Genomic DNA, 11,902 nt, shown 5'->3' with positions numbered 1-11,902 from the left:
GTAATAAATGTTATTTGCAGTTAACAATTTTCTTTTTTCTTTATTACAATATTTATGGCAAGACTAGGTATTTACGTATAAACGTGTTTATCTTTTCATATTGTACAGGATGTAAAATTAAGTCAGCCCATAGTAGTAACTCCTAACAAAATCAATGTCACATTTAAAGCTTGTACATTCGTAACAAGCAAAACTTCGTTTGATATTTATATTATTGCATATATGCTCATTTCCAGGGATGTTGATGAAGTAACAGGCTATAAGACATCAAGCATCCTCTGCATGCCTGTTAAAGTCGAAGGCAAAGTGATAGGTGTTGTCCAAATGGTGAATAAAAGGAACAGTAAATACTTTGATCACGAGGATGAAGTGGCTTTTGAAATGTTCTCTACGGTGTTTGGACTAGCTCTTCACCACGCTAGGTTGTATGACAAAATCATGCGCAAAGAACAAAAGTACAGAGTAACGTTAGAAATACTGAGCTATCACAATACATGCAGAGAGAACGAGGTCCAGGAAATACTGAATAGCAACATTAAAGTTAATATAAATATGGACGATTTTTACTTAGACCCCTATAAGATCGACGATTTCCAAAAGTGCAAAGCAGTCTTGGCAATGTTTGACGATCTGTTTGGCTTGTCCAATTTCGATAAAACGTCAGTTACAAGGTTTGTTTTGACTGTAAGGAAAAACTACAGAAGGGTCCCGTATCACAATTTCGATCACGGCTGGTCCGTCGCTCACTCCATGTACGTTATGCTTAAAAACGACAAGAATAAGAGATTTGATTACAAAATGGTGAGTGGTCATCTTTTTCTTATGTTAGTTAATATTGCAGACCATTATTATTCCTATCAATTGTGAAAAAAGGTTAAGGACCCGGCTCCACAGTCCTTAACCTTTTGTTTGTCAACTTTAATCTACAGAAACAACTTGAAAAAACCCTCTTAGGCAATAACACTTAATGCTTTTGGTACATTTGGTAAATCACATAAAAATATGAAAAAATGTCACATAGCTTAATTTTACGTTAGCTTCTTTCGAGTAGAATTGTATATCAAATAATTAATGATACAATGAACGGGGAGATCAACTCTCATCATTAAGTGGGAGTTGAGCCTTCCATTCCAATACTTTCAGGTCAAGTATGATCTGACACGAAGTGTGTCAATTATTTTTTTATGCCTTAATAGCGGGCACCACATTTAATAAGGCCCTTTGCAAATTCTCATTGGCGGTGCGGATCGCTTACCACCAGGCGATCCACCAACTGTAATAACTATTTAATTAATTTGATCCACGCTATATTTTATCCTACGAACTCTAGAGACATTTTTAAATAATTCTTTTATGACTTTTAGAGATTAGCACTATTCGTGGCGTGCTTGTGCCACGATCTAGACCATCGGGGATATACTAATCAGTATCTGAATGAAACAGCATCTCCGCTGGCAGCTATGTACACCACATCGCCACTGGAGCATCATCATTTCAATATAACAGTCAAGATTTTGCAACAGGTATAATGGATATTAAATGTGAAAGTTCTGGTAGACATTGCCTTATATATACAATAAAAATTAGAATGGATCACTATTCTTTGAATGGCTCCCATTGTTATAACATGGTTTTGGATCAAGTTTTTTCTTTTATAAGTAATTTGGTATCAACTAAGATATAATTTAATGATCTTTTATTAATATTTTTATGAGTTTGACGACGAAGTCGGTCAATGGCTATCGTAGCTCTGAAATCAGTAGACTGATTTGAATGCATTTTTTTCTTTTGAAATACAATTTTTTTGCGGTGGTTGTTGTATGTTTGATGAATATTAATCAAAGACGGCAGCTCTCATAAAATACGGGATTCAATATTTTCGCAATTCCCTCAATATCTGTGGGTATCAAATGAAAGAGTCTCACTAGTAAAATACTGTACACTATGTAAAATTTTAATTTCGTTATGGCCCACAATTAATTAGGGAGTCAGGGTTGTTTTGGATTTATTTTTTAATAAATTGATTTATGATAACAATTAAAACAATGTTTTATTTTTTTTATTTTCAGGATGGCCATTACATATTCTCTCACCTTTCAAGCGAGGACTACAAAGATATATTACGATATATCAAATATTGTATTTTGGCAACAGATCTCGTTCAGTTCTTCACTAATTTGAAAAAAATGAAAGATATCGTAAATAGTGGTGATTCGAGAAAACAAGGTTTCGATTGGGCTGCGACAGAGCACAGGTAACGAAAGATGGCACAAAAAAGTGGCTCTGTTTTTGCATTGCAAGTGGTATGTGCTTCAGAAATTTAAATTTGCATAAGATTTCAAAATGGTACAAATTGAAATTGCTACTTTATTTTTTGACCTAACAGGGCTCCGAATTAGAAAATAAATATTACTGCAAATCAATCTTTTTTCAGGAACTTAGCAATGGCAATATCGATGACGGCGGCTGATCTGTCTGCTTCTGCAAAACCATGGGACATACAAATAAAAACTGTCAAAGTGATATTTGAAGAATTTTACGAGCAAGGGGATAAGGAGAGAGCTGCTGGGAAAACGCCTATAGCTGACATGATGGATAGAAATAAACCTGAAGAACAACCACCGAGTCAGGTATGTACTAAACAGCTACAATTAATTTACACCGAATTTAAAAAGAACGAAGTAGCAGATGAAAACATAGCTTAACACGAAAATGGTTTTTCAATTATTTACTAACTGATCAAATTTAAAATGGTTCTTATTCCAGGTTGGATTTTTGAGTCAAATATGTGTTCCTTGTTACGAAATACTCCACAAAATATTGCCCAGTACAGAGCCGATGTACAAAATGGTTCTTAAGAATCTCAGTAACTGGAAATCTCTAGCTGACAGCCGTAGCGATAGTCGAAAACAATCTGAAGACTCTCAATCATTAAACGATGATACATTGAAAAGCGTGTCAGATTCAGAGTTGGATGACTATATTATCGATGATAAGCCTGAAGTTTTACCTGATGACCAAAACGCTGTTGTTGTTGAAGAGGTTGATACTGCAGTAATGAATGATAATGGTGGTAAAATAGAAAGAACACTTCAGAGTTTGCGATCAGATTCAACTTCTTGGGAGGAAGAACAAAACGATAAAGCATCTAAAGCCAGTGAGATATGGGAGGCTGTTCCCACAGAAGATTTTCTGGCTGACGATGAAGGAGTTGTTATAGCATAACACGGTTTTCGCGTGTAAACTTATAATACGACAAATGGTAGGATTTAAATATAACCCATCGTTTAAGCTCTTTAGTTTTAAAGAACTTTATATTGTATTTTTAAGTACTAGTAATTTGATACTCGTTCACGATTAGTGTGTGTATAATTCATATTAATTAACTCCCGTGACATCTCACTATTGCTTGATTTAAATCGCGTCAGCATCGAAGTCAACATTTTAAAAATGTAACTGCCTTTTTATGTAACATTTAGATCCACCCAAAATAAAAAATAGAGTCAATCGCGTGATCATATCGATGCACATGGAAATCTATTATACTATGCGATCCAACTAAAAATAGGGAATCCAATTTCAATTGTCAATTGCAATTCAATAACATTTTATTTTTCTAGACTTTTACATCAAATTTAAATGCAAACGAAGATTATTACCTCGGTTGAATCTATCACAAAATAGTGGCATTGTTCTTATTCTCAATTGGATTGTATGTATCGATATAAATATGTGACTTTTCTTTTCTTTACATTAGAGCGGGCAACCTAGCTGGTAATCTAAATGGTGAGCGATCACCACCGCCCATAAATACTTGCATAGGTAGGGCTAAAAACGCGTTGCTCGCTTTAAAGCGATGTGTTAAAGGAAAGGAATACACGGAAAGGACGAGTGTATTAAGGAATGGATTGAGAAGGACTAGAGAAAGGAAATTAGCCTTCGTCCCGCCCGTGCGTGAAATACATTAACAAACACTCCTATATTCTACGGGATTTTAGTAATGTCTCCAGTAGGAGCTGGCCCATATCGTGCTGATGCGTGTTCAACTCCCAAAAACGTACCATTGCGATAAATTCATCAACATGTATTTTATTTCTATCTGTATAACTATAGTTGTAAAGCCTATTTGTACATTAAATCTAATAAATACCTGATTGGAGGTTTTACTTCAAATAATAATTTCTTACATGCACCTAATATTTTTACTTGCACCAGTATTGGAAATTTAAGTATGTAATATTCCTAACCTCATATGATAACACTCTATCATTGAATCTATTTGAACAATTCTTTGATCTTAAGTATGTCAGATCATCAACTATTAACATAGTCTATGGTATGTACCTCATATCTAATTGGTGCGCACTGCAGATGGAGAAGTTTGCGTGGATTATTAATCGAAAAAATTAATAACCAGTTACGGAACGAGATCCAAGGATAACCAAATTTTTGCTAGTAGAGTACTCTTTAAAGCTTCGCATTATGAGTCATGTAATGCTATTTAGAAATCCTATTTGCAATTCAATAATGATGTATTTAACACATTCTCCTAACTTACATTATTATTTCGTTTTCGTTACCAGCTATGACGTCACAATAGTATTGAGTCAATTTTTAGCTTGATCACATAGTATTTCCATGTATTTGCTATTCAAATTAGGCAGGGGAAAAAAATGAAACATGAAACATATAATTATTTATTCATCAATTCAGCCAATAGTGAGACCATTTTTAGCGACATTGTGTGCTTGTAGGTCGTAAAAGGTTAGCAAAAACCTGAAACAAATACAATGTATTTATTAATTTATATTGTTTTAAAATAATCCAAATAATCTAATTTTAGATATGTTCTAATGTTTAATTACTAATATCTTATATGTAATACTAGTTTATCAATTTATAATATATTAATCCTAAGACATTAATTAGAATGCAGGTATATATAAATGTTTAAGTTGTTTAATTTAATATGTGTATGTAGTTGTATACTTTAATATAATATATTTATGAACACATATAGGTAATATATATGTGTATAAATAAATTAATATTTTATCGTTATTACTTGTTTGATGTTTATCGCAAACAACTAAGCTAGGTTTTAGATAATGAACATTCACAACGGATTAAAGAGCAATATTTGTTCTGATTATCCGTATTTACCTGTCACCAATAATTCCTAGTTCCTTATCCACGAATGCTGTCACTTCTTTGGCAATAATTTTATTGTCTGACGGGCCTAAGTGACCGATGGACTCAAGGTTTGCTACTGCTCCAGGCGCGGTGGAATCACCTCCGAACGTCAACGAACAGTCTGCAGACACCATGCAGACGAAGTTCTAGAAAAATCAATTTTTGTTAGGAACTTGCTACTTTTTTGTGACAGATAGGCGTGAGTAGCGTGTGAGTGCTATTGTGTATTGAACGATTAATAGGGAAGTGGCGGCTCGAATCTTTTTCTTAAACCTTCATGGTCTATTCCTCGATGCTCCTTTTTATACATTTTACCTTCTCAGGTGGAAACACATTTTCTATCTCTGCAATGGACGGTAAACGGTTGCTTGCAATCACGCGAACCACCAACTCCGGTGGTCATGCTATGGCTAAAAATCTAGTCATAATAATTAACTCTTAGTAAATTTAGACTCGTCTATTTAATTTGAGACCGCCTCCTTGGTACAGTGGTTAACGCGTGAGCGTAGAACCGAGGGGTCCTGGGTTCGATTCCCGGTGGGGACGCACAAAAAAAAATGTCTCGGTCTGGCAGGACACAGAAGGCTGATCACCTACTTGTCCCTAAAGAAAATCGATCAGTGAAACGGATGTACATCATCTGCCCCATACCCCACTAGGGGACACGGGACTTCACTTTTTATTTAATTTGAAGTTATAAACTTATAACCCCTAGCTCTATTTTGTTTATAACTATCTTAATAAGTTTTAAGCTTCCACCATATTTCTGAGAAAGTTTTTTTCGAAATAAATCAAGATTGTTGAGCCGATCGACCAATCGGAGTCTTGGGGCGTCATGGTAAATGAGTACATGTTTAATTATATGAGTTGTCCCAAATCATTTTGTCGGCTCCAATATTGTGGAATAATTTTGAATATTTTTTCTGTTGTTCCACTTCTATGGCAATTCATTTCGAACCAGTAGTTCCAGAGATTCACGGTTTCGACAAGCCAAACAAATAAACTCTTTATATTAAAAATATACAAAATGATGTTTATACACAAAATGGTAAGTTTATATGCTTGTAAAACCTAATGTATTTGGAAGATTTTTTGTAAATGTTGTTGCTAGTTGCGTATTCTACATGTTCATGTATACATCTTATCAATAAGTAGTTACACATATTTTATCTATTTATTGTCAAAGTAAGCGGAAATAAAAAGGTACACTGGCCAATCAATGATTTTGTTTCCGAGACAATAATGTTACCTATATGCAATAATGAAAATGAAGAAATATCGATTCAAGCAATCCACCGAAGATTTAATGCGTGATCAGGAATATATTTCAATTCTTGTTATACATAATGGGTCGATACCATAATTAGATAACAAATCATGTATTCAGGGACTCACCTCTTCAGGTTTTCTCACCACCTTCGATAATATCGGCAGAATCCTATTAACAAAATTACTCGGGATTTTATCTCTAGGGAGATTCGTGAAGATTTTCAAGACAGGCATGTTGAGGTTGAGATATTTTGTATGACTAAACTAATCAACATCGTAACATTGTATTATTATTAAATGTATATAATAACTTATCAATGTTTACGCAAGATAAGAATTATAACGTATGTGATACTCTCGATGAATACCGTGACCATGATTTTATTTGGTTTTAACAAGATGCCATCATCTATTGTGGGAGTCGAGCACGCTTCGGCACGAATTGGGCCAGCTCGCACCGGGGAAGTACCACACCCCCACAGAAAACCGGCGTGAAATAGTGGCATGCCACTGTGTTGCGTACGGTGAGTGGGGGAGCCGGAGGCCTATTTCCTTTTTCTCACCTGTCCCAGTCCATTCCTTCTTTCCTGTCATGAATTCGTTCCTTTTCCCTTACCCACTAAAAGCGGGCAGCGCATTCGCAGAGGCACTACCTTTGCGAATGTTCATGGGCGGTGGTGATCGTTTACCATCAGGCGAACCACCAGCTCAGCTTCCCGCTATGACATAAAAAAAAATCATAAAATAGCCGTTGTTCGAAATTTTATTATTTCCTGGTATGTTTGTTATGTTATGCAGATATTATTGGCTATATATTTTCCATTGTGTAACGGTGAATATGCTTTGGAGCGTGTTTGCTCTGTCATTCATAAAGGGTTCGTAAAATAAATGTGGGTGCAGCACTACAAATGTTTGTGTTTATTGGTATTCATATTAAGCTATTGCACAATTGATTTACAAATGGAATTTGGTCTATAGTTTAAAGCAATAATTATGAAACGTATTTAAAAATACGAGAATGAATTTAAGAAAAATTAAATTATATATTATATACTATGTAGTGTTAAATCGTTCCTTTTAGATTGAAATATTTCCATAGAGAATTATAAGAAACTAGCAAACTCGGCGAACTCCGTTTCGCTACCAGATGGCTTCGTTTTTCCCGCTTTTCTGTTGAAATTTTTCCGGAATTTTCTTTGCTATAAACCTCACGACGCCCAAGACCTTTCCAACGAATGCAAAACCGTGGAAATCGGTTCGTGCGTTCTGGAGTTATAGCGTCAGGAAGGAAAACCCGACTTATTTTTATATAGTAGATTACAACTTAAACGCTATATATTGGACTTTTCCCCACGAAGAATACTTGAGCTGCAATATCAATGTGAGGTAATCCATCCAGTGTCAGTCCAGCTAACTACACCTTTACTTTACTTGGACCATGGAAAAATCTATGATTAGCCTTTGGTCTAAACCTACAACCTAAAACCAGCGGTGACCCACGCCACTTCAGCACAGGGAAGACTCTCTAATAACAATAATTGGTGACCCATTAAAAGCCTGACCGACTCCGATGCTTGGCCAACAAATCAATTAGCCATAAACTTCATTGTCAACTATGTCCACTTAACCGGTTACCATTTTAAGTCTGAGAAATAAAAACATATCAAACACGTTCTAACCTGATTTCAAATAATGGACGAATCTTGTGTTTATTACCGCATTGTTCACAGGTATTGTTATGTAAGCCCCGGTCTTTGTTACTTCGCCAGTCGTTTAATATATTTGGATATGGTATCTATATACTTGGAGTATTCATGGAGTAAGCAAATTATGTTTAATTCAATCGAGTGTGTAGAAGCAAGTAGAGGAAATATTAGTTGAAAAGATAAAGGAACGGAAAGACTGTTTTTAAGCACCATACTAAATGTTTTCAGAATGTTATTGAAGAAATCCTACTGAGTGAGATTTTATGTGCTTAACAGCAAGTTATGAGAAAAATATTGTAATAAGGAAATAATAAAATGGACTAAGCCTGTGGTCCGCTTTCATATTTTTGTACTAATTACACTTTGTAATTGTATAATAATCGTTACAGTTGACTTTCATCATATATACATAATACATGTCTAATTTCAATACAATTGAAGAATTTTTCAACAGCCCGATTCTAATATTACTATTCAATTAAAACGTAAGTTTACCTAAAGCTGCCTCATGGCAAAAAAGGCATACCACATCAAAGCCAAAGTTAAACGAACTAGTAAAACGCAGGTACCGTATCAAACGCTTCACGAATCGCAGGAAGGTACGATTTTTGTAGATGTCGGTAAGATGTCGGTCAGATTTCCATGGCAACCGTATATGGAAGAGAAACAACCCACCATCTTGTCTATTGGTACAAAAGATCTTTATTACATATTACGATACGACCACACCTTGTCTCATTCGATGGATACTAATGCATCTTTACGTAAAACTTTAGATTCGTTGATTTGTTGGTAACGTAACAAAAATATTTTTATTGATTTGGCTTTAATCATTGCTAAATAAAATGTATACAATCTATTATTGATTATATAAATCTTACGCTAGATTCTTGAGAATTAAATGCATCGATTGCTTTGGTGGAAATATTTACAGGTGATTTCTATGTCTGTTAGTAAAACAGCGACGAGGGAAATTAAAAAAAAAAAATGTTTCGGAAAGAGCAGGCAAGTTGTTAGCACGTTCTATTCATGTCGATTTATAATCTTCAGTACAGTAATTTTTTTTTAACTAAAAGCAGAACTGCCTTGTAATTGTTAGAACTAAATCAAATTTAAATGTTACAACATGCGAGGCATCAGCTTACAAATAAAAAAAGCACCATAAAAATCAGTTCACCCAGTAAAAAGTATGAGGTACCTAACAAACAGTAAAAAATTATTCGAATTGAAAATACATTATTTGTGGGAAAAGCGATTGAACAGAATCTAATTTTACGATAATGTATTTTCTGATTGCCATTAACTTATAAAATTAATTTTTAATATAGCGGCTTATACGTTTCTTTGAACAATATCACGTCTAAAACTGACCAACACTCTGCTTATTTACTTGGCAGATTTGTACATTTACGAGTATTAGATTACTTAGCGGGCGAGGTCAGATTATTACTAGCAAACAAATAGTTCTAATTTTATTTGACACCTCTGAAACATATATGTTAATAATAACTCATTGATACACCTTTTTATACCATAACTGAGCAACTGAGTTCTGGTTCCCCTGATGGTAAGCGATCACCACATTCTATGGTCGAGTATAGCCTTTGAGCCGCTGCCCGATTTTAAAGGGACAGGGGTAAGGAAAGAAGGATTGAAAAGGGAAAGGAAAGGAAACGGGACTCCGACTGCTCTGCTATATAAAACATAGCACCATGCTACTTTTTCACGCCGGTTTTCTGTGTGGGTGTGGTAATTCATATATAATATATAATATAATAGATAAATCATGCCCTACGCACACATACATATGATGACATACTGCTATTTGATGGAACAAATCATGTTGTTGGCATGAACGTAATTTGTATGTGAGGGAAATGAAAGCCGAGTAATGCGGGTGTACATCACGTGACCTTTGCATAGGTCAAAGTCTGCTTCCTATATAGGTATCATTATACCCAACAGAAGATAACTGTACGGATTTCTCAAATTCACAATTATATGAAATACTTTAAGATTTCATTTAAAACAATTAAGATATTAATAAGATATTCTAGATATAGTTCAGATAGGACCAAGGAGCAGAATTAAAAATTAAAATAAAAGTTATTAACTAAAACTATAAAAAGGATCTCCAAAACATCCATATAATTTTAACTCTTGACTATTGTATAGAGATAAATTATAGATACGATTACATTGTGACTATTAAGGTTATTATAATGTCTAATAGTTTTAATATAATAGATTTACCATAGATTATACACCTATATACTGGTAGATTTAACAATGGATTGCTTCTGGAAGGGATCACTTCTCTTTTGATGACATTGATTAATTATTAGAAAGTTTATATAACAATCAAATTTAACTTCAGTGTTCGTTTGAAATTAAAGCAAAGGCAGAATTTTAATAATATCCAGTGGGTTCAAAAATATTTTTTAATTAATTTTACGCATGTTTCGTTAATTTTTGAGTTCGTTTAAAATTATAAATTATCTTTAGGTAAGTTAAATGATGATGATGACTATTTAAATATTGGATCGATTTAAAAAAATCTTTCGACATTAACTAGCACATATAGGTTATTAAAATAGGTTATTAAATAGCCATACATATATCACGGAAGACTGGGCGGACGACTAGTATTAAGATAAAAACAAACACAGTGACAATTATGTTCCACAGAATTTTATTATACATAATAAATTATATTATATGTAATAAATTTAATGTAACAGTTGAGCACACTTCGGCACGAATTTGCACTCAACACTCCCACAGAAAACCGGCTTGAAATAGTAGCATAATTCTGTGTTTCGTTGGGGGAGTATAGGACCAAAGGCCCGTTTCCTATTTTTCCCTTTCCAGGCCATTCCATCTTTCCAGCCGTCCATCCTTTCCTTAAACCTTGCCTTCTAAAGGCGCATTGAGAGGCAGGGCCTCTGCGAATGTTCATGGGCGGTAGTGCTTGCTTACCGTCAGGATCATCTCGCTATGACATTTAAAAAAAGAACACAATTTTTTTTATCTATATGAAAAAAAATATTACGTCCGAGGAGTTCGTTCAACTTAAAGCCATAATTTTTTACAATATGACACCCATTTATAAAATTAAATAAATTGAGCCTTCGTTACAGTTCTTATTATATACTTATCATGTCACTGAAAATTACTAGACCGGTTATAAAATTGACACTTAGCGCGTGTCAAGCCGCTTTCCTATTTAATTGCAATGCTCTGGTGAAAGTACTCGAACGTATCCTACTAATATTATAAATGCGAAAGTTTGTAAGGAGGTGTGTATTTGTTGCTCTTTCACGCAAAAACTACTTAACCGATTGCAATGAAATATGGTACGTAGACAGCTGGACAACTAGAATAACATATAGGCAACTTTTTATCCCGATATTCCTACGGGATACGGACTTACGCGGGAAAAACCGTGGGGCGCAGAACAACAACGCATAAACATACAAAATATACGTTAGTCTGATACTTTGATCCAATTTCACTAGATGCAGTCTGAGGCGTCGCTCCCTTGATATAGGTAGTATATAAAATACGTGCAATGGATATGTCACACGACACAGACTTTCACAATTTATCTAATCCTTCCAATTCCTACTTGACAATAAAAGTACATTTGTTCTTTAACAAAAAAGTGAAGTCCCGTGTCCCCCCTAGTGGGGTATCGGGCAGATGATGTACATCTGTTTCACTGATCGACTTTT

The 11,902-nt window shown here is 34.5% G+C and overlaps 2 protein-coding genes across 7 annotated transcripts in view; one reads left to right on the top strand and one right to left on the bottom strand.

Annotated features, from left to right (window-relative positions):
• Nucleotides 1-4,144, top strand: part of LOC119835880 (probable 3',5'-cyclic phosphodiesterase pde-5) — a 15,021-nt gene extending 10,877 nt beyond the window's left edge. For all 6 annotated transcript variants that reach the window (XM_038360962.1, XM_038360965.1, XM_038360964.1 and 3 more), the window contains 5 exons: nt 237-801; nt 1,365-1,523; nt 2,070-2,254; nt 2,435-2,630; nt 2,767-4,144. In XM_038360962.1, coding sequence (XP_038216890.1) covers nt 237-801; nt 1,365-1,523; nt 2,070-2,254; nt 2,435-2,630; nt 2,767-3,225 — 1,564 coding nt within the window. In that variant the 3' untranslated portion in view covers nt 3,226-4,144. The remainder of the gene's footprint in view (nt 1-236; nt 802-1,364; nt 1,524-2,069; nt 2,255-2,434; nt 2,631-2,766) is intronic.
• Nucleotides 4,145-4,709: 565 nt separating this feature from the next.
• Nucleotides 4,710-6,712, bottom strand: LOC119835744 (MIF-like protein mif-2). Its single transcript, XM_038360725.1, has 3 exons — nt 6,589-6,712; nt 5,164-5,339; nt 4,710-4,776 (listed from the first exon to the last, which is right to left on the bottom strand). Exons 1-3 carry the CDS (start codon nt 6,694-6,696, stop codon nt 4,710-4,712), a joined length of 351 nt encoding a protein of 116 aa, XP_038216653.1. The 5' UTR covers nt 6,697-6,712.
• Between the last annotated feature and the right edge of the window lie 5,190 nt (nt 6,713-11,902).

Source organism: Zerene cesonia, chromosome Z (genome assembly GCF_012273895.1).
Source record: "Zerene cesonia ecotype Mississippi chromosome Z, Zerene_cesonia_1.1, whole genome shotgun sequence".
Lineage (NCBI taxonomy): Eukaryota > Metazoa > Arthropoda > Insecta > Lepidoptera > Pieridae > Zerene > Zerene cesonia.
Note: the sequence above shows the minus strand (reverse complement) of the source record. Positions and strands in the feature narration are given on the sequence as shown.